The sequence below is a fragment of the Podarcis pityusensis genome (genome assembly GCF_964106645.2).
Source record: "Podarcis pityusensis genome assembly, chromosome: 4".
NCBI lineage: Eukaryota > Metazoa > Chordata > Lepidosauria > Squamata > Lacertidae > Podarcis > Podarcis pityusensis.
Window position 1 is genome coordinate 72296558 of NC_138027.1, and position 23349 is coordinate 72319906.

The 23349-nt window shown below is 42.2% G+C and overlaps 1 protein-coding gene across 2 annotated transcripts in view; it reads left to right on the top strand.

Moving 5' to 3' along the window:
• CRLF2 (cytokine receptor like factor 2) overlaps positions 1-2779 on the top strand; it is a 45259-nt gene extending 42480 nt beyond the window's left edge. For both annotated transcript variants that reach the window (XM_081001423.1, XM_081001424.1), the window contains 2 exons: positions 554-689; positions 1449-2779. In XM_081001423.1, coding sequence (XP_080857549.1) covers positions 554-682 — 129 coding nt within the window. In that variant the 3' untranslated portion in view covers positions 683-689; positions 1449-2779. The remainder of the gene's footprint in view (positions 1-553; positions 690-1448) is intronic.
• The last annotated feature ends 20570 nt before the right edge of the window (positions 2780-23349 follow it).

Consider the following 23349-nt stretch of genomic DNA (forward strand, 5'->3'; position numbering starts at 1 on the left):
AATTACCAAAAAAACACTGGATCAATATTTTTCAAGGAAGTCCAATATACTTTACGGATGTTGCAGTTAAAGATTTATTTATTTTTTACAAGATTTTGTACTTACTCTTTATAAGTTGCAAAAAAGAAGTAAACATTACAAATGTGTAAAGTCACAGAAACTTTAGACATATTTAGAGAGGTTGCAAAAAAAAATATGTTTTGGACTGAGGTGATAAAAATTGAGAAGATTTCAGGACATAAATTAAGTATAGACCCCATAGTCTTACTAGGAAAATTAAATGTTGTTAGAAAAGTTATAGGAAAATGGTAAGACATTGGTACCCAAATACTGGAATAGAAAACTGCATCTTGAAAGGAAGAAAAAATGACATCTGGTGTAGAATTTTAATGCACAAGTATAATATTATAAGAAACTGTAATGAAGACTACAGACTATTGTAGTCAGCCCTCTGGCTTGTGTTAATGAACTGTAAAGTGGTTTTACATCAGTTGATTTTATCTAGTAAGAAGAATTTCTGCTTAAACAAATGATGATGTCCACATTTTTTAAGGAATGGATTAGCAAGACAGAAAATGTGCTGGTTCAAACAAAGGTAAAATATGATGATGATGATAATGATGAAGAAGAATGTGCAATTGAAGAGGAAGAAGGAAAAGATTTCCAGGGAGCCAAAGTATAAGCCAGAGGTAACATTCTTGAAATCTGCACAGTTCTCTCCCTCAAAAAGGAGAAGAAAGAACTTCAGGACCCAGGTTTACATGCAGTTGACTGCTCATATGAAGGGCCCAATTCACAATGTCACTGTTTGTCCAATGGTAGGGAGGGCTTATGGTGCCCCTTCTCTGTACTGTCTCGGCACCTCCTCTGATTGAATGTATGAAATGGGGCACAGAATATGTTCAGGACATCATTGTTTTCTCAATATTGTTGCATGCCACCCTAGTCTCCAAATGTTGTGAGACTCTAGGGGTTCCAGGTGCTTACTCAGGGTTCTGTTTCCTCAAAACCGAAGACTGTTGTTTCTTTAGGAGATATTGTTTATTTACACATATGTACAACCTGAACCTACAATGGAAGGACTCATAGCATTAGCACCTCAAGAGGGTCTTGCTACTCCCATCGCCACAACCTTGGATTGAAGCAGAGATCAGGCATGGCTCTGTCTCTCTGGCTTCCCAGCCCTTGCTTCCAGCTTAAAGCTCACATAGTTCAATCTCTAACTGTTTTTCTTTCTAACTAACAGACAGTTGTGGGAGGTGGGAGGCACCCATGTGTACCTTAATGGTCCGTACTTAGGAGGCCAGTACATCATGAGGAAGCTAGCCTGGCTATTCCAGGAATTGAATCCATGCCAGATCCAGGAATTGGAAGGGGGCTCAGGTATACAGCCTACCTCCCACAAATGCATAACACTTTGTTCCCCCTCCCTGATGTTATTATGGTAGGCAATCAAGAAGATACTGAAGGGGTCCAACGTGTACCAGAACTTCAGAGTCAATGCTTGTTGTACAACCACTGAAGGCAACATCAACAGGTCGTTCTTGCGATTTCAACCACCCGACTTTGCTCACATGCTTATCTCCGTCCTCCTTCCACCGTGTCCTCTGTGTCATCTGTGAATCCTCTGCCAAGAAGACTTCTGAGTGTCAAATGCATATTAAATAACAGTGAGAAATGAAGTGGTAGATGACATGTAAGTTGGGTAGATGATATGTAAATAGCCATTCTAGAGGATATTGAATGATACTCATATCACAAATGATAAAAAGAAATAGCCAATCAATGATACTAACTCAGGGAGACAATGCATAACTGTTGCCTGTTCTTTGTTGTTTGACTCACATTGTTGTTTCAAAATAAAGAAACAGACATATCCTCTTCTTTGGTTAATAGAAGGCTGCCTCCATTATGCAAAGACTGTCACATACTACATGTCTATAGGGTGCACCAAGTTACAATGAGGAGTGTAAAGTTTATGCAGGGTGTAGATATTCAGCCATGCCTAAAACATATCCCTGTGCTACTGATTCCAGTCCTCAATGAGCTTTGGAGTAGACTGATTGGTATATTTCTGAGTTCTTCTCTTGTAAATTCATCTCAATACTAATGAGGTCTGAGATCTTCTTTGTTTCTCCTATACTGCACTGAATGCAAGAAAGCTCTTCCCCTCCCACCCATCTGCCTTGAAAACTGTGAGATCTAACTGGTCCCTAATATAGAACTGTCCCTCATGTAGAACTTTAGCCTGTCCATTGCACGAGCTGGCGTTTCATCTGGGAACTGGATAAGCAAGACGAGGCAGAGGGGCCAGTTAACAATGTGTGGAATCCATGTTAGTTTTCTGCATTACGCCAAATTAATGTGTGTACACACAAGCACACCCTTACACATTACAGACCACAGAGATGTGTACTTCACATGTTCAGCACATGGGCACATAAATTATGAAGACAGGTCTACCCAGAGAAGGGCATTAGAGAACAGGCAGTTTATGTTTATTTTTTAATAGTTTTTATTAATTTTTTTGTTTTACAATTTAGAATACTCATTTAAACATCCTTAAAATATCAATGACTTCCCTTCTTCTCTTTCCATGGTTCATTTTGCATATCATAAATCCCTGCATATTTTACATAAACTAAACCATTCAGTATTCTATTATTACATCCATCAAAACCTATTTACACTATTGAATTTATCTTAATGCTGCCAACATTTTCAAGTGTACCCAATTTCCCCCTATATATTCAATAAACATTTTCCAATCTTCTCTAAATGTATGTTCTTGTTCTCTTATTGTTAAGTCTGCAAGCTGCACATATTCAATTAGCTTAAGTTGCCATTCGTCTTTAGTTGGGACCTCACTCATTTTCCATTTTGGGGCTAACAAAACATGGGCCGCAGTAGTGGCATACATAAATAACCTTTTTTGACACCTAGGAATTTACATCTGAATTATCCCCAACAAAAAGGACTCTGGATTTTTGTGTTTTTATAACTTTTTTTCCAATTCATTATGGTTTATTCCCAATACTCTTTTAACCCTTTTACAGGTCCAGTGACAGTTCATGTTTAGATCAGGGGTAGCAAACCTATGACTCTTCAGATGTTGTTGGACTCGAGCTCCTGTGGCATCTGGTTTAGATCCTCAACTTCTAGAAAATAGTCAGGTTTGGGTTGTCAGTTTGCTAAAGGAAGAGAAGTTCAAAGCTCACCAGCCGTCACAGAAAAATTACATTGTTCAATGTCCCATCAGCAGATGTTGCACATGGTAGAGGGCATGATCATGAAGCCAACTGAATGAATGGACTGTAATAAAGTACAAGATGGTGGTGATTTCAGAGGTTTATATGGTAGTCTCTAAGGACTTGACTTGGTCACTGGACATCCAGTCTCCAGTAAGAACAGAGTATGAATTGCAGTGATGCTCTTTCTATGCATTGGCTTATGTGTCATTCTTGCTTTTCCATATGTTAATAATTTGGCTTTTAAGCAGATCTCTGTAGGCAGAAGCTTTGTAACAGAATCTTTGCCTCCAGAGAAAAACGATAATGTTGCATGTCTACAACTTATCAGACCACACACACATGCTCAGAGGCAAAATACACAATAGTAATAGCAGATGTTTAGCTGTATTGCTTTAGCTCTGATAATGTGGTCAAGCGCCTACGGGTATTTTGGAAAAATGAACAGCAAAGAAAGTCCTGCATTGTTTTGTCTGAGAGTCCTTCACACTTCTCGCGCACATTAGTTTACTAAGTGAAATCAGAAACCGTACACGAGAACCTTACTTTTAGAATTGAACACATTGGCAGCATCCAATTTATAATGGATATTTAATTTAAGCCAAATGTCTGTGTACCATGTACAAGAAGGGAGCTGTATTACTGTGGATGTCTCCATGTGAACAGGTCTCCATGATAAGATTGAATAGTAACCAAAACACATAAGGCAGGAGTGAGGACATGGTGGCCTTTCAGATGTAATTGGACTCCACTGGCATCAGTCTGTCTTGAGAGACAATGGACGAATGCACCATTGGGAGTAAAGTCAAACTGTTGGAGAGTTGCAGCACTTGCTGTGGATGTAAAGACCAATATGGGAGATAGATGTTTCTTACAGCTGGGGCAGATGAAGACATCTGCTTTCACTGCTACAGATGCACCATGGCATTTTTTCTCTCTGTGCTCCTCCCAGTGGCCATTTTTCCTCTGGCCACTGCTATGAATACACACACACTGTCTGTCTTTCTATCTCCAGACACTGCTGTTGTCTGCAAGCGATGAATGTTGCCAGCCTTCATGTCACATTTGCATACATCTTTATAATACAGAATTGGTCTGCCGGCAGGCCTGGTGCCTGAAGCCAGCTTCCTGTAAAGGAGTCCTACACTTCCCATAATCCCTGCTATAGTTTCTGGTCTTCTTCTTCTTCTTCTTCTTCTTCTTCTTCTTCTTCTTCTTCTTCTTCTTCTTCACCACCACAGGCTATTATGTGACTCATTGAGAGCCATCTTGGTTGTAAGTTGCTTTGGGTTGCCTTGGGCAATATAAAGTGTCTAACAAATTTAATAAGTACCGTAACAATAATAATATTTCAGGGTAAAGCACCCAATCCAAGACGTAATCCAAAATAAACGCACAGCAACAAAATTCTGAGGCTTTCTGGAGCCTGCCGTTGTCTGTTTAATTATAATCTTTTGATTAAAATAAAATAAAAAACTAATCTGAAAGTAAATTTTCTAAATGTTTCTACTGTTTTATGTTAACCTAACAAATGCTAGAGGGGATCAAACACAAATAAGGGGGTTAAATACTGAGACCCTAAGATGACCCACTTTTTAAAATAAGTTGGTAGGATGGGTGTGAAACAGCATCCTGCCCCCCCTCCCCAATCACTCCTGATTTACTGTACAGAAAGCCAGAAATTATATTATTAGATACCAAATGCTGTTAATATTTAGTGAGTTTCAAAATACAATTTTTGAAAACAATTTTTAGAAGTAAATTCCTTTTTTTTTTTTTTTTTTGCCGATAGCCAAGGTCCATGTAGGATCCTCAGTGAGTCTTCATATCCCTTAGCCCTCCTCCCTTCTTTCTCCTGAGAGCCCATTCTAGTGGGGAGGTATTTCATGCACATAGAAAAGAAACTAAGTCCTAGCAATAGCTTCCATGTGATCATAGGAGCTGCCCAAGGGCAACGCTGGAGGAAAGCAACTTTGATGTTCCAAATACCTAATCTCAGACCACATGGACACTTGCCCCTGTAAAATATTAAACACAGACCCTTTTGATCTCACAGTATAAGACTAAGTCATAATTGCTTAATACATTGAAAGATTATCAAAATAAAAGTAAATGGAAACATACTATCTTTTAAAAATGTCATTAGGCATTCTTACTTGTTCATGTTGTTATTGAAATATTCTGTGGTGAGGCCAGTACTTCCTTCCCCTCTCCTCCACCCCTGCCCACTAATCCTGTTAGGCGCAAGATATTCTGTTGCTTATTATTTTACTCGACCGGATTTTCTCTACGCAAACGTAGGCCATGATCTTGTAAACCTATTATTTGGAAGCAGTTCTACTGAGCACAACAATGGGACTTGGCATTGATGCAACTGTTCAGGATAAGAGAATAAACCTCAAACTCTAGAAAATACATTTGTTCAAACCAACTAATCCAGAAAATAAGGAGCTGGGAGAGGCACACTGACAGATGAAGTAGCCCATACCACAAACAATGTAATACTGATCCATTTGAAATCAAGTCACATGCTTAGGATCTGGGGACCATTTGAAGTGCAAGACCCTGAATACAAGCATGGACTTCTTGGGCTAAGGTTTTATTTGACAATGGAGATCTGTATAATGGCTACTTGTAACCTAATTTAGTCCATTCAGCATCGTTGGAAAGGGCCATACTGCAGCTCTGCGACATAGAATTTGCGTTCCAAGCAGAAGGTCCCAGGTTCAATCCCTGGTATCTCCAGGTGGGTTAGGAGAGACTCCGCTCTCAGTTATTGGAGAGCTGTTGCCAGGCGATGTAGCCTCGGCCCAATATAAATGAAACTTCCTAAGGAAATGTTCCATTTAAACATTCTCAGAACCGACAGAAATATTGAACAATGACGTTAAAATACTAGCAAAAATGTATAAGATATTGTTAGAATGGTGTACAAAGGATGAAGAGGTAAAATCAGTTATGATTGATTGGGCCAAAGATTTAGGACATAATATACAAATGGAGGATTGGGAAAAATTATGGAAAGAAGGTTTAAGATTTATATTATAAATATAATATATAATATTATAAATATACAACTATAAAAGAAAATGTGATGAAAATGATGTATCGATGGTATGTAACACCGGTAAAATTAGCGAAAATGTATAAGACAAGTAATAAATGTTGGAAATGTAAAGAAAAAGAAGGTACATTTTATCATATGTGGTGGGAATGTAAGAAAGTAAAAAGCTTTTGGGAAATGGTTTATAATGAATGAAGAAAATGTTGAAATATACATTTGTTAAGAAAACAGAAGCATTTTTATTAGGCATTACAGGTAATGAGATAAATAAAAAAGAAAAGAAGTTATTTTTATATGCAGTGACAGCAGCAAGAATATTGATGGCCCAGAAATGGAAACAGGAGGAGCTACCTACTTTAGAAGAATGGAGAACAAAAATGATAGACTACGCAGAATTGGACAGAATGACAGGAAGGATCCGAAACCGACAAGATCAAAGATTCACAGAAGATTGGGAAAAATTTATTGAATATTTGCAAAAATTAAGTGATAATCAGATTACGTTTGTAAGTTTTAATGAAGCGCTGTGATGGGAAAATGTTATAATAAGCATTAAAATGGGATGAAGTTCACAGTAACAATATTAATAACAAAATAGAAATGTGTAAAAAGTTAAAATATGAAGGATTTGCAGACAAGTTCAGGGAAATCGAAAAAAGAGAAATAAGATGTAACCAAGATGTATGGAGTGTGAGATTTTGACCAACTTCGGCCCATCTGAAGCTGATACAGGCTCGTCTTATCGTGAGCCCAAGCAGAGTAGTCCATACAGCAGAAGGATAAGCAGTATGTGCCACATTCTTAACTTTATTTCCACTCTATGCTGAGAGAATACAAACATGCATCTTGCCTCTGTGAGAGCAGAGAAGCAACTCCTCTCGGAAACAAAGAACACCGAGAGAACAGTGAAAAACAGGAAACCAGTGTACATCACATCCAGTCTCCCATTCCCGTGGGAATCCAACAGTAACTCTGACTGTGGAATGCAAAACAATGTCTTGTGACTGCAGTTGCTGCTCAGTGAGGGAAATAGAAACCAACATGGAGTGTATAATTCTGTTTTGTATTTGAAAATTTATATACATTCCCAATGCTACAGCAGTGACCAGTGTATGCTGCTATTCCCAAGCAGAACCAGCACCAGCACTTGGGACAGGAGCCAAGGTCCCAGTGCTGTAGCAGGGCACACTCCAAGGCCTCCTTATTGTTTACTGACCAGGCGTTCCTGGAAGCTGGATACAGCTGCCCTTTTAATTTCCTACCATGGCCCCAACTCTAAGAGCTCCAAGACATTGTGTATGTTTCTGAGCACAATTCAAAGTGTTAGTGCTGACCTTTAAAGCTCTAAACAGCCTTGGCAGTATATACCCGAAGGAGCATCTCCACCCCCATCATTCAGCCCAGACACTAAGGTCCAGCTCCAAGGGCCTTCTAGTGGTTCCCTCACTGTGAGAAGTGAAGCTACAGGGAACCAGGCAGAGAGCCTTCTTGGCATTGGTGCCCACCCTGTGGAACCACCTCCCATCGGATGTCAAGGAAATAAACAACTACAGTGGTACCTTGGGTTAAGAACTTAATTTGTTCTGAAGGTCCGTTCTTAACCTGAAACTGTTCTTAACCTGAAGTACCACTTTAGCTAATGGGGCCTCCCACTGCCACCACGCTGCCGCCGTGTGATTTCTGTTCTCATCCTGAAGCAAAGTTCTTAACCCGAGGTATTATTTCTGGGTTAGCGGAGTCTGTAACCTGAAGCCTCTGTAACCTGAAGCATCTGTAACCTGAGGTATCACTGTATTTGACTTTTAGAAGACACCTGAAGGCAGCCCTGTTTAGGGAAGTTTTTAATGTGTGATGTTTTATCGTGTTTTTAATATTCTGTTGGGAGCCGCCCAGAGTGGCTGGGGAAACCCAACCAGATGGGCAGGGTATAAATAATAAATCGTTGTTGTTGTTGCTGCTGTTGTCTATTCTGAGCTAGATGAACCACCGCCCTGCCCTCTACCTGCACCTTGGAGTGGGCGTGTCATGCAAGGCTGGCTTTCTGTGGCGGCGGCAGCCTCACCGCCTCTTTGCATGCTCTCCAGCAGCCGCTACAAATGACCTAAGAGAGGAGGCCAACAGCAGTGGTCATGGAGACACTGTGGAAAGCCAATGGAGAGGCAACAGGATCCTCTCTGACAACCACCACTGCTGCTTCTGTCACCGCTCAGGATAAGCACTGGCTCATCTTCCTTCCCAAGCTTAGTGGTGCTGGTGCTTGTGGGGGGAAATAGGGATATTCTGGGATCAAATAAGAAGCTGGGGTGGCTTTCATATTTCTGGGACTGCCCCTGGAAAATAGGGACACTTGGAGCATATGCACATATACTAAAAGAAAGGATGTACCTAAGTTCTTTACGAAACTAAAGTGTACTTGTTTATTCTTCATACCAAAAATGTCATGCTATGCAGTTTACGTGCTTGACTATCAAGCTCACTAATGGTCTCAAAAGCAATATATTTGTCCTAAGCATTCACAGCAGCCCCATAATGGGCACTCTAAGTATTCAAGCCAGCACTAGCTTTTGTCAAAACAGATTCAGTGCTATACAGATTGATGAAGACCAGCACTGGCTGAAATGCAATATGAGGATGCTAGTATGCAAATAGACCTCTTTTTTTTTTTTTAAGAGACTGCATAATATTTACTGAGCTTCTTGATTAAACAAGTTGGCTCCAGGTCAGGCTGCACGTTAATATGCCCAGGGTTGTTTTTGCAGCATGGGGACTTCTGTTTTACATGATGTTTCACCCAGAAAGAAATAAACAAGGCCTGCTTAGCAGTGCTGTAACAAGCTGCGTCATTGCCTTGATTCACCCCACCCAAGAGGCTAGAGCAGAACGACTGCCAATTACGCTGGGTTGAAAAATGTCCGCCAAACAAATGATAAAACACCACAAAACTTCCTTTGTGCATGTGAAGCCATGTAATGAAGTGAACCAGCACAGTTTGAAAACTGTAGCGACAAGCGGCAACAAATGTTTGTGATGGATGATGTGATTAAACACACACGCACATATATAAAACACAAACTGAATAAGCAGTCTGTTTGGGAGAACAATAAACTCCTGTTTATTAAGCTCAGCTCAGTGTCTCTGTACTGGGCAGAAGAACACAGATATCCCAAAGAAACATTGGTCACTGCGATTAAACGGCAGCAACCAAATTATTTCTAGAAGGAATCACTATATTATCATTGAAGAAAATTCTAACCAGAGTCACATTCACACCATACATTTGAAGCACTATTAGACCACTTTAACAGTCATGGCTTCCTCCAAAGAATCCTGGGAAGTGTAGTGTATGCCAGTTGTGAGGAGAACTTCAACCAACTACAATTCCCAAGATCTTTAGAGGGAAAGCCGTGATTGTTACAGGTGGAAGCAGGGGACCAAGGATATGGAGACAGATGCAGCCTTTATCCTGGCAGCGATTACCATCAGTGTGTCAGCAGCAAAATACCTCTGGGAACACTAGCACAGCACACCTGACAAACATCGTTCGCAAAGAGAACACGGCACCAACCCACAGGAAATCAGGACATCATTTAATTTTAATGGATATTACAGCCCTTCCACCATACTGCTTCATGCACACTGATGCACTCATGCCTAGTGTAGTGTGGGAATATGTTGTCTTCCCCACCCCCCAAATCATGCCATTTTGCTAACTATTGGACCCACAGACCTGTTGGGATGGTTCTATCATTAGGCAGAAAGAAGCAACCACTTCAGGCATCAGTTACTGGGAGGCAGCCATGTCAGCTCCTTGAATGTTCCTTCTCAGCCAACAGCTGTTCCCTTCTGTTGGAGGACAGAGCTGGACACAGCCTGTCCCAGACCTCCTACATTAACTAAAGCAAGAGTCTACTGCCTCTCCAGTTGGCATTGGGAGGCAGTGCTATCTTGTTCTTCACCACAGGCTCAGTAGTAGGGTTGCCATATTCCAAACAGTGACAATCCGGAAAGAAAAGTTGTTGAAATAGCCGTTCTAGAGCTATTTTTACGGATAATTGGCAAAAACGACATTGCCGACATGGGCTGCTATACGTCCGGATTTCCCCAGCCATTCTGCCAGGACACTTCTGCCGACTGTAGTATTCCGGATATGTCTGTGAAATTCCAGATGTATGGCAAACCCTACTCAGTAGATCTTTCTTCTGGGAAAGCACGCAAATGATTAAGCTGAAAATATAAGTGCCAGGCACACAGTTCAGAGCAAGCCCTTCTGCTGTCAATGGCCTGTAGGATATAACATAAGGAATTGTGCCGCTCCTTTGCGTCCACCTCCGATGTGGCAAGCATCTGGTCAATTCCCTCTTGCAACATAGCTTAGCCAGGCTCCCCAGGCTCATGCAAGATACAGGAGCAGTGCAAAGGGCAAGGTAGCAGCCACCGGCACAAGATCACTGACTCAGTCATGCCAACAGTGGGGCTGGCACATTTGAGTTCAAGCAGTGCTGCCTGGAACCAGACCATTTTAATTTTTTTAGTTGCACAATCTCCTCTTCACCTTAACTGTTTCCTGCAACCCAAAGATAAGAGCTTCAGAAATAGTCCCTTGAGGACTGAAACAAAGATCTGATTCATAATTTCCTTTTGAATTGCCTTCAACGAAACCACAAATCAACCCACACCCTTCTCTGTTAATGTTGATCTGCCAGAATATCATTGGGTGGATCTGCTCAGGGGAAAACAAAAGAACCTCACATTTAGCAGAAGGTAGACAACAAGTAAAGTTCCCTTTGGAAGTCATCAGTTTTAATGTTCTCATTTTAAAAGACACTGGGGAGAGGGGGGACCCAGCATGCCAGAGCAGGCAGCTTGCAACCTCACAATTATTCGAGATTTAAGACTACGGTAGACCACTTTCAAAGAATATTTGTGAGGATTTGTGGGCTGTTGAGAAAAACAGGTGTCCTATAGTCCCTGGACATTATTCCTGCATTATCTCAGTCTGCCAGTCAATGCTAGGTCTCTATCACTCCTGAATTTCCTGCTCTGAACTGTGCAAACAAGAAGCTTGCAGTGGTCCTTAGTAAATCATGGCATCTCGTGGCCTAACCTAACAGGCACAAGCCATTCCTGCACCCACTGCCCTGCTTTAATAATTTCAGATCTTCCTAATTCTTTCCACCACCTTCTCAAGAGCTCCCCAGAATTTCAATAGTAAATAGGCTTGGTTTATACGAAATGCTAAGCTAAGTTAGAAATGCGAGTTAGAAAGCATGTTGCTTCCCCCAAAGAATCCTAGGAACTGTAGGATTCCTACAGAGTATAATTCCCAGAGCCCTTAACAAACTACAGTTCCCAGGATTCTCTGGGGGAAACCATGCATTTAAAGGTGTGTTGAATGTGCTTTGAAAAGTATGCTGTGGGTATGACCTAAGACAGATGAGCATCTGTGGAAAAAAGGAAGATACTTGGTACCAGGTCAGGTTATTTGTCTATCTGTCCCAGTATTATCCTCTCTGACTGACAGTCAATTCCCAGCAGAGGATGTTCACATGTCTTGCTAGCTGACTTTCTTTAATAAATGGGATGCCAGGGGTTGAATCGGGGACCAAAGTATATGAATTGGGATCCCTTAATATGACTTTTTGAAATCTGTTATCCCTACAAAGCTCACTCTCCCCACACATGTACGGCATTGAGCTAAATCAGTTTGGTCCTGCTATCCACCACCACCCTTCATCTCCTCTGCTCACACAGCACGCAGAGCATGCAGTGCTCACTAGCATCCAGGAGGTGGAAGCAGAACTCTTCCTCTTGCCTTTTTCTCTTAAGTTTCATTTCCAGAAAAGAAAAATAAAAACTCAGCAAACTCTCGCTGATATTCTTGTCTGGTGTTGGAATGCAAACATTCCTGTATCAGCGTAGAGGCTATTTGTTTTGTTCTGGCATGAACTTTCACAGGTAATTCCTGCCGGGATGGGCAACTGGTACCCTTGAGGTGATTTTTGGTCCACAATATTGCTTTGAGATTGTAGGGGGTCTTTGCTGAAGTTCCAGGCTACGCTTGGTCCCCCACACTTTGTCCCCCTGCGGCAGCAATCTCTTCCTTGAGCCTGGATAGTGAGCCTCCAACACCCTCCACCTTGCAGCCTTGGGATAATAAAAACTGGATCAACTCAAACCTTCCTGAGCAGTTGAAAAGACCTCCCATTCCTTCAGAAAAGTGTGTTAACTGTTGCCTCCCAAAAGCTGGTTGCCAATGACCATGATCCTGCAGCATTTTAGAAGCTGGCCATTGCTAGCTGATTATGCCAGATACTCGAATTTAGGAGGTGTCTGGTATGTATTGACTGTGGACACAGACACAGACACAGACACACACACACACACACACACACACACACACACACACACACAGCTGGAAGCTGCCCACTGTGGTTGGGGCAACCCAGTCAGATGGGAAGTGTATATATTAGAGAAGGGGGAAGGAGGAGGGAGTTAATTAAGGAAGAAGTGTGGACTACAAATAGTACTTCGATTACCAAAGAATGTGTCTGTCTGTTTGTCTGATGCCTCTCCCCAATATTTCCCTAGATTAGCAACAGAAGCAAATTTTAAACAACTTCTGGAATGCTAACAGTGAATGCAGTATATATTACCAAGTGGGAGGCAGTTGTTTGTTTATTTATTCATTTACATGATCTATATACCAACCAAAAATGAATGCTACTGGAAGAGAACTACTTACCTAACATCTTTGTTCAGCCCCTGGGAATCACAGTTAAAATGAGTGGATTTCCAGTTCTGAATCCTCTTCCTCCCATTCTAATCTGAATGGTCCCCCCATCCCGTTTAAATGCAATTGGTTGGATCCAGAGTAAGTTAATTGAATTAAGGCCCCATTGAAATCAAGTCTGCAGGTTCGTCATCATCCCACAGATTTCAATGGGATCTAAGTGCAGTGAACCTTATTCACGTTTACTCAGAATGAAACATGCAAAATATAACAGGACTTATTCTCAGGTACATGCACATAGGAGTGCAGCCTTTGCTGGAATCCAATCCACAGATGCCTAAATCTGACTTTTAGCCCTTGGTTTTTCTACGTTCCAATATATGTAATGTTTGGTTTGTGTCCATTTGGACCTATTTCCTGGCCCTGCCATCCTAGCTATGAACTGAGTGGCAGGTTTATCATCTCCAAAGGCAATGAGCAGTCTCAGCATATCACCAGGCCTATCAGCTATGGGTGGCTTTCATGCGATTCATCAATTAAGATTAAGTGCCTCTTTTAAAGCATTTTGCTTTATGGGCTAGAGTGCAACACAGCTGGAAAGATCAAACCATTATATGATTAATCCACATTGAGCTACATGTAGATACTTATACCCACAAGGTCTTATAATTTGTGCCATTAACAGTGAAACAGAAAACAGAAGTAACAAGCCATTCCCCACCCTCCATTCCCTACTTTGCCACATTTTCATTTCTTCAGAGTGTCTGTCCTTCAAACCTTTTGATTGTAGGGATGAGGAACCCATGGCTCCCACTGCCACCAGCCTCAGCCAGCATGGCCAGTGGTCAGGGGTTGCCTGGCTGAGCTGAACAACCTCTAGAGAGCTGCAGGTTTCCCTACTCTTGTGCTATAAGGAATGACAATGCGCAGAACATGCACTCTTGTAAAAGGGAAGGGAGTGTTTTATGTATTTTTATTTTGTATTTTTATTCTGTGAGCTGCCCTGAGATCTTTGGATGAAGGATGGAAGGCACATCTGATAAATAGATAAAAATGAATGAATAATAATAATAATAATAATAAAAGGAGGTGGAGGTTTAACAACGGTACTAAATGAATCAACATGAATTGCTTGGCTATGAAGCTGAGAAGGAACCTTATAAGCTAAATCAGAGGTGCCATCTATGGGGGGCTGAGGGGCCTTGGGCTGCCCCCAAGTTTTCATGAAGGGGGTGAGTCCCCTCAATATCCCACAGAGACGTCTGCACATTATGTGGCATGCACGCATAACACGAGCACATCGCACCGCAACAGCCCCCTCAATCTTGGGGCAAGCTGATGCACCTGAATCATTTGCCCCCAAAGTTGGGATCAACTGTATTTTTTCCTCCAAAGTTGCTGTTCAATTGATTGTGCAAGGATTCTAATGACATTAAAAATAAGGTTCAACCTTAAATTCAGCATTAAAACAAATTTCAGGTCCATGCATTCCTAAATGGATGGCTAGGAGAAAAAGTTTTTTCTTTATATATAAAAAAGTCTATTGCTTGTTACAGTTTTTAAAAAAAAGCCTGAAGGATGAACTATCTTGATCTGATGCAGAGAAGTTGACTGATATAATCTTGCACTGTCAAGAGTGGATTAACCATTATGCTAAGTATTGTTATAGGATTTTCATGATTGCCGTGAAAGAGTCTGGATTTTGAGAAGAGGAGAATTAATGTGGCCAGAAGGACATTTTAAAACCCTTAACAGACAGCAACCAGGTGTAGCAGCCAGATCTTTTGTCAGGGAAATTACAAATAAATAAGCCAGAATTGCCAGGAAATAGCTGGATCTTCCTTGAGGTTTCTGAAGGGGATAGAGAACACACTTCCCTTCCAGCTAGGAATGATGTCATCTAGGTCTGCAAAAAGAATAGACATAGGTTTTGGAGGAGGGAGCCAGAGACACACTGAGGATGTATTCAGACATGGGGGTTATTGTGTTAGTTTTTCAGATTACACACTTCCATCCTGGGTGTTCCCTTTACACTGCATTACCTGTTGTGTTATGGTACTGTGGCTGTTTTTAATCAATGCACCGCCATGTTGTCCTCAATTTTCAGTGGCAGGAAATAACTGTTTGCCAGAACACTGCCCCAGTTTTCATCATGTGAAGTTGCAAGAATGTATCCTCAACACTGGACCCTGTTACGCTGCAGTTTCCCTAGAGGAGTGCCATTGTCTCCTAGCAAGCTGTACACAGTGACGGGCTGTGCAGATGATATACCTAGTACTCATACCTAAGGCATGCACCAGGGGGTGTGTGACTGTGCTTGCTCGGAGATATTGGGGAGAAATTCAGTTGGCTTCACACCTGAAAGCAAAGTCACCTAATTTGCAACATCCAAGTTGAATATATGAGCCAAAACACAGTTGCCCTTCAAAATTCACACTTCTCTGAATTTTGCAATGTATTTCTCCAGCCAAGCACTGTGCCCAACAATGAATGAGGCATGCATAAAAATGTGTGTGTTGATAAAAAATGCATTATATTTGGAGAAATGGCTTTGTAGAAATGTGTACACAAGGGAGAACTGCATGCAAGCACGTGTCTGTTAGGAGAAAGTCGCAGCAAAAGGCGAATTTAAAAATATATAAATAAAATCGCTAACAGATGTGGAGAACTGAACTTAAGGAGGAAACGAGAAACCAAAATTGGCAGATTTGTCTATCCCTACTTGTTGGAATTGATATTTGCATATCCCCCGTTTCCAACCACTGAACAGTCAATGGAGTATTGAGCAAAGTGTGCCTATGCTTGTGTAATTGCATGTGTCTAGTCTTTCTACATCAGCGGGAGCTCATCTAGGTTCCCTCTGGCATGGAGAGCCTGTGGAGGGATTGTCTCCCAAATTTTTGATTGTCTCCCAAATCTGCAGTGCCATTGGGCATCATTCTACTTCTCCCTCCATGTTGGGTACCTGGGGGGGGTATCTGAACAGCCTGGAATGTCAAGTAGTCTTTCACTTTCAGTCCTACTCTGTTGATTTTCAAAGGGCTTTGTTTCTTTTTTTTTATCCCCAATGAATTACTTGGGTGGAAGAAAACAAAGATATAAACCCCAGGACACTGGTGATCTTACCAAAGAGTGGCTTTTTGAAAAAGCAGGATTTAGCCATTTATTTCTCTTTAAACTGTATTCTTCTTCCAGATGACTTGTATGAGAGTAGAGCCCCATATGACTTACACACAGAGTGGGTGTTCTCAATCATGACAGCAAACTCTGCTTTCTCCATGTGCCAGATGTGCGTGCATCAGAGAGAATATGCAATATGTGGCCTATTGTCCAGATTAGAATCAAATGAATGGTGTTCTGGAAAAAGAGGGTGCTCCTATTAAGCAGTTCCCAGCTACTCATGTAAACAGATATCTCTATGTTCTTTCCGGCGTACATGTGGAAGTTGCTGCACATGGACCAGTGGCGTGATCATGACCCCCGAAAGTCATGGGCCTAGGCATGCATGTGTGTGTGCATTTGTGTAAGAATATCCTTCTTCAGAGAAAATTCCTCCCGCCCCCACCCCCCGGCATACCTTATAAAACATTATCTCAATTTAAAAGGAGAAAGCGTGGGGGGGGGAGAGAACCCACCCTGAAAAATCAGAACCAGGAAAAAGGAAGGGGATTTATTAATAGAATCGTCGGCTCAACACATGTTGGAATTCAGAGGAACAGTAAGTAAAGGGGTATAATTAACCTTCATGAGCAATAGACAAGAGAGAATTGCTTTAAAAAGTTGTGTGAGAAGACTGGGCTAGGGCCAAAGGCATAATTCATGCCTAAAGGTTTTACATGCTTTTGAAAAGCTACATTCCAGTGATCTAGGTAAAAGGTATTTTTGGCAGCCTGCTTGACAGGTCCACAAAGGAAAAGAAGAAGGGTCCAACCAGGGCTGGCCTGAGACATTTTGACACCTGAGGTGGACCAAAGAGTAGCACTTACCTCCCCAACATGGAAGAAGGGGTGAGTGACGATCTACAGCAGGAAGAAGAGAGCAATAAAGACCTACATCAGGATCTGCTGCCCATATGGATCCTGCCACCTGAGGCAGTCACTTCCCCATGCCTCATGGGTGGGCCAGCCCTGGCACCAGCCATTCTTATTGTGACAAAGCAGAGAGAAGATTTGGACTGAAGAGAATGTTGACTCCTTTCCAGTTCACAGAAGAGAAGGGCAGTCTCATAGAGGTTAGTTATTCTGTTGCTGGACCATTCATATGAGCAAACTGCTCACACAAGTGGGCATCTGTGCATTAAAGTCAACACTAGCATACAATCAGAAAGGACTCCAAGAACAGACTCATGTGTGTGCTGACATGCATCTCTGTGTGTCTGATTCATGCAAATCTCCCCTGCTTTTGATACAGTTGCATTTCCCCCATGTATTATTTAATTTAATTTCACTTCTGTATTAACACCTATCAACATGCTCAAAGATCAATAGTTTGTCAGGGTTCCCCAATTTGGATGTTTCTGGACTACAATTCCCATCATCCTTGACCATTGGCCATGCCGGCTGGTGGTTGCAGTCTATCTGCAGGGCACTGAGTTGGGAAAGTCTTGTCTATGCATAGGTATAGATCAGGCAGGTGCCCTCCAGATGTTGTTGAACCACAACTTCTATCACTACTTGCAATTGACTTTGTTGGCTGGGGCTGAAGTTGCAATCCAACCACATCTGGAGGGAACCAGGCTGAGAAAGACAGAGACAGATATACAGATATAAATAAAAGATGGGTATCTTATAAACAGGCAATGCTTTTCTAACCATCCATCTTAAAAGGATAACTTGCTTTTAATATGCTGGTTACCATCACTTGACCATCACTTTCTGTATTATCATTTTATTATTACTTTGCAACATCTGCATTTTGGACTGTAGGTTTTTGTTTTGTTTTGTTTTACTTCTTGTTATCTGAGCTTTGATCCCCCCTCCAGCCAACTATCATTTTATTTTATTTTGTCTCTATGGTTATGTTTTCCTGTATGATTTGTCCTCACTCGTCTCTGTCTCGTATAATGTGTCTATTGAATTATGTAACCATTATCATTTTTATTCACTAACAGAATTATCCTGGAACTTTAATGACAATATTAAATAAAGAAGACAATGCAGATTCCCTACTGTGGCTCACAAGACGCTTCACCTCAGCTTGATAAATACTAAATTGTCAAGCTCTTTGAACAATCTTCCAGCCACAAGAAAGAATGCACATCGAAACCAAACTGAATTCATTAAAAGACAACAGTTTCAGGAGACATCATTTCGATTGCATTAGCTCAATCCAAATATATTACATCCATCCTTTCATTTATCTTCTAACACCTCTGTCTCTCCAAAAACATATGCATTTATTTAAGCCTAAGGTTGTAATCCTGTGCATGCTTACTTGGAAGTAAACTCACCAGGGCTTGCTTTTAACTAAGCATACACATATGCTTTTAACTAAGCATAAAATCACATTTTAATTAAAAGTCCCATTGCTAATTGATAAGGCTTGCATCAAAGTAAGCATGGCTAGGATGGATCACACTATAAGTAGTAATCACAAGCCAGGAAAGATATTTGTTTTTTGAAGTGCTGATTCTAACATGACATTTTGTGGCCACGGATTCACTTTTGAAAAACACTCTCACAATTTCATAAATAAAAGAAAATCATCTTCCTGGGAGAATCTCGCAAGCAGGATCCCAGATTTTGCTCACCATCAATTGTTCATGACTTCAGCCCTGGGAAACTTTAGATGGGTAACCAAATCTAATGTAATTACCTTTCAGTTTATGCATTTATGATTCACTTTAAAAAGTAAAACTGTTAACGCCAAAGGTTATGGTGGCAGAGAACTGCATAACACTTCTGAAACAATGCTCTTTTATTATGTCTACTTTTTTGAGGTTGGCAGTATTTGGAGTGAAATTGTTTTTTGTTTTTGCACGCACAGCAGATTTCAGACTTCCCATTGCGCAAGTTTGCTATCATTGGTAGGACACGAACTAAGGCTGCAATCCTGAACACATTTTCTTCAGCCCTAGTGAAATCAGTGGGAGCTGTTGTTGTTTAGTCGTTTAGTCGTGTCCGACTCTTCATGACCCCATGGACCAGAGCACGCCAGGCACTTCTGTCTTCCACTGCCTCCCGCAGTTTGGTCAAACTCATGCTGGTAGCTTCGAGAACACTATCCAACCATCTCGTCCTCTGTTGTCCCCTTCTCCTTGTGCCCTCCATCTTTCCCAACATCAGGGTCTTTTCCAGGGAGTCTTCTCTTCTCATGAGGTGGCCAAAGTATTGGAGCCTCAGCTTCAGGATCTGTCCTTCCAGTGAGCACTCAGGGCTGATTTCCTTAAGAATGGATAGGTTTGTTCTTCTTACAGTCCATGGGACTCTCAAGAGTTTCCTCCAGCACCATAATTCAAAAGCATCAATTCTTCGGCGATCAGCCTTCTTTATGGTCCAGCTCTTACTTCCATACATCACTACTGGGAAAACCATAGCTTTTACTATACAGACCTTTGTTGGCAAGGTGATGTCTCTACTTTTTAAGCAGTGGGAGCTAGCTGCAACTAATATAATCTGGATCGAACCCAAGAAGAGACATGGGTCTCCTCTGTGTGGTGGAATAGTGGAGGCTAGTTCCCATTGGGATTGATAGGGTAGAAGGCAGGGAGACTAACCATAGATGATGTCAGAACCAATAACTAAAGCACCAACTGGTTATAAGTCAGAAGGCAGGCAGGTGGAGGCTGGCTGAAGGCAACCTGCAGTTTGTGAGTTTCTGTCCCACTCAACCTAATGGACAAGCCTCCATTGCAAGCCCTCTTGCCCGCCCTCGCTCACATGTTTGAAACATCTTATCAGCACATGGTACTTCACCAGTGGTTTCGAAGCCCTCTGCTGACATAATGTTTGCCTGGCAAAGTCCCCATAGCAACCATAATGGATAGGCCAGCTATTGTCCTACTGTGGTTAATTGTCACACAAATGTCAGGAGGAAATGAGGTTTTGGTTTGTTTTCATGGAATTGTAGAACTAGAAGGGACTACAGGGGTCATCTGCTCCAACCTCCTGCAATGTAGGAATCATTCATTCAACGTGAGGCTTAAACTGACTGAGATATCCCAGCGGTTTAATCCAATGGACGGGGAAAGGTAGACTAATATAGATGGTACAATTGAAATGGTAAATTGGAAAGGTGGGCAAATGTATTATTTCAAAGCACTTGTGATTATTTCCAGTCACAGAGCAATAAGCAAGTCCTAGCTCTTCGTTAGGTGAAAAATCCCTTTTACTGTCTTTAAGGAGTCAATCCTTTGGACCTCATATAATGGGACTCCTAAGCCTGTCTTAAACACCCACAGATCCTGTGCAGTGCTAAATGGTAAAGCTAGGCATCTTGTTAACTGTGTGAATGGAATCAATGGCCATGGTTCCCCATTATGGAAATTGCAGTCTCAGGGAGACGTCAGCAGCCTCAGGACAGCGGCGGGTAGGAAGAAGAATTTAACACTGTCTTTCTGACATGGGAGCAACAACAAAAAGGCCACTTCTATGTGCATTTTCAGGAAAGCTCCCACTGTGCCAATGGAGGCTTCCCTTAAAATCCCAAAAGCAGCTTTGGGGAGTCATTTTGTCATGACTAGGATAGAAGGGAAAGGGCTAAACTATTCTCACACACCACAGACCCCTCATTTCCACAGCCCTGAAGTTCTAAAGGGTTTCCTGGGAGGCTCTTTATGCCCCGCCCCCCATGGCCATGTTAATTGCAATCACTTAATCAATGTCATACCTAGTTTGACCTGGGGTGTCCCTGTGAGTGCGGTAGCATGGAAGAATGGATGGCTAAGCCACTCTGACCAGCACTGTGCTGAAATTCCAACCCCCTCCGACCATTTGCCATCAGTTAAAAAGAACAAAGATTACATTCAACAAAATTCCAAGGCAAAATAACATTTCAGCGAGATGTTCCTGGTTGGGATACAAGGGAGTTGTTGCATTTACCTTCTTTTTGTGACTTTCTTTCATTCTACAAATCACCCCACCCCTGGCCTGCTCTCTGCACACCTCCCAGGTGCCTGGGCATCAATCAAAGCTCAGGGGAAGACATCATGAGCTTCCTTTTCCTATGAAGGGCTTTATCAGATAAAGAACTGAGTGCTGGAGAGTGCTGGAGGAATGTTTAGTGGAAAGTAAAAGGGATGTGGGTGGCACTGTGGGTTAAACCACAGAGCCTAGGACTTGCCAATCAGAAGATCGGCGGTTTGAATCCTCGCGACGGGGTGAGCTCCCGTTGCTCGGCCCTGCTCCTGCCAACCTAGCAGTTCAAAAGCATGTCAAAGTACAAGTAGATAAATAGGTACCACTCTGGCGGGAGGGTAAACGGCATTTCTGTGCACTGCTCTGGTTTGCCAGAAGCGGCTTAGTTATGCTGGCCACATGACCCGGAAGCTGTACGCCTGCTCCCTTGGCCAATAAAGCGAGATGAGAGCCGCAACCCCAGAGTCGGCCACAACTGGACCTAATGGTCAGGGGTCCCTTTACCTTTACCTTAAAGACCCTTGGGTTACCCCACAACCATAAGGTACCCTGAGAGTAGGACAGGAAAATGGAGGCCCCTTTTGCAAATGAAGAAATCTGAGAAACCGAAGCACAGGTTTCTGCACAAAACTAAGATTGACAGACACTGCTTCACAGTGGCAATTTGTGTGAGAACCATGGGCCAAGCATAGCCACCCTCTAACGCAATTTATTTCTTGTCTGTCTGTCAACATGGCTGGGCCTGGGAGGACAATTCCTTCTTCCGCACCACTTTCTCAATAGGGATGTAATATGTGGGGGATTCCCAGCATCAGCTTGTACAGGTATTTTTAATTTCTGCATTTTGCCAGGAACTTTTAACCGAAAGCAACCTTTTCTACAGCTCGCCACGGAGATATTATCTGTTTACAGTCTTCCTTCAAATATTTAAAGGGGAGAATAAAATGTCCAAGTCTATTTAAGAAGCTGGCGAACCTTCTCACACAAAATGGGGTCAGCGGTGGGGATTGACGGTGGAGAGAATCATCAACCAATTTGCCGATGACTTTCTTCCCAGCCCCTGCCATCTCTTCATTTCAAAAAAAGCAAAGACCACATTATCCTTGTTCTCCAGCAGTGGATTTGACATCTTCTGCACCAGGACTGACTGATGATGAGCCATGTCGTTAACACGGTGCCTTTTGTTGCGATAAATGGCTCGTGGCAGGGAGGCTTGCTGAGGGTGACAGATCCCTTTGCAGCCTGTACAACAAGAAGGCTGGAGCTTGCCTTTTGAAGTTGCCTGTCAATGAAATCATTAGGAAAATGGATAAAACAAAATGTTTACAGATGGGTTGGGGAAAGAAGAAACAAATAAGTGTAAGGATTTTTGCAGGGCTCGATTTCTCTCCCTTTCTCCCCTTAACATTATGTCTCAAAAACTCACCCGGTTTGTCAAAGCGCGTAGAAAGGGCACAACAAATTTGCACTCCCATTTCCAGCGCTGTGAAAGTAAGTAGGGCTCTGTAATGGGCAGCCCAATCTACAATCCAATTAAGCCCCAAAATACTTGCAATCCAGCCTATTTGGTCCTATTGATGGAAATGGTTTGGTTTGAATGGGGAAGTGAGAAGATCAAATAGTTAACGCCACTATCGTGTTTCAGAATCATGTGCATATTGTGCTGTGAAGTTCAAGTGCTGCATTAAGGCAAAACAGGCTGCAGCCCCAGATTCTGTTTCAGTATATCCATATAACAGCGAAACCTCTCCTCAACTCCCCCCTCCCCACAAATAATGAAAATAACACAGTAGCTCATGAATTGACAACTCACTGGATGTAAAAGGGTCCACGTTTGATCCTTAGCCTCTTCACAGAGAGATAGAAAAGGACCCTCGCTGAAACTTTAGAGAGCTGTTGATAGTCAGTGTAGACAATACTGAGCAAGGTAGGGCTGTGGTCCAATGCAGCAGAAGACAATTTCCTAGGTTTCTAGAGCAGGGGAGGTATTCGCACACCCAGGTGCAACTGGGAGTGGCTGCCGAGACCATATAACACCGGTCCTGAAAGATCTTCATTGGCTCCCAGTATGTTTCCGAGCACAATTCAAAGTGTTGGTGCTGACCTTTAAAGCTCTAAACGGCCTCAGTCCTGTATACCTGAAGGAGCATCTCCACCCCTATCGTTCAGCCTGGACACTGAGGTCCAGCACCGAGGGCCTTCTGGCGTGGCATCTGCCCTGTGGAACTCCCT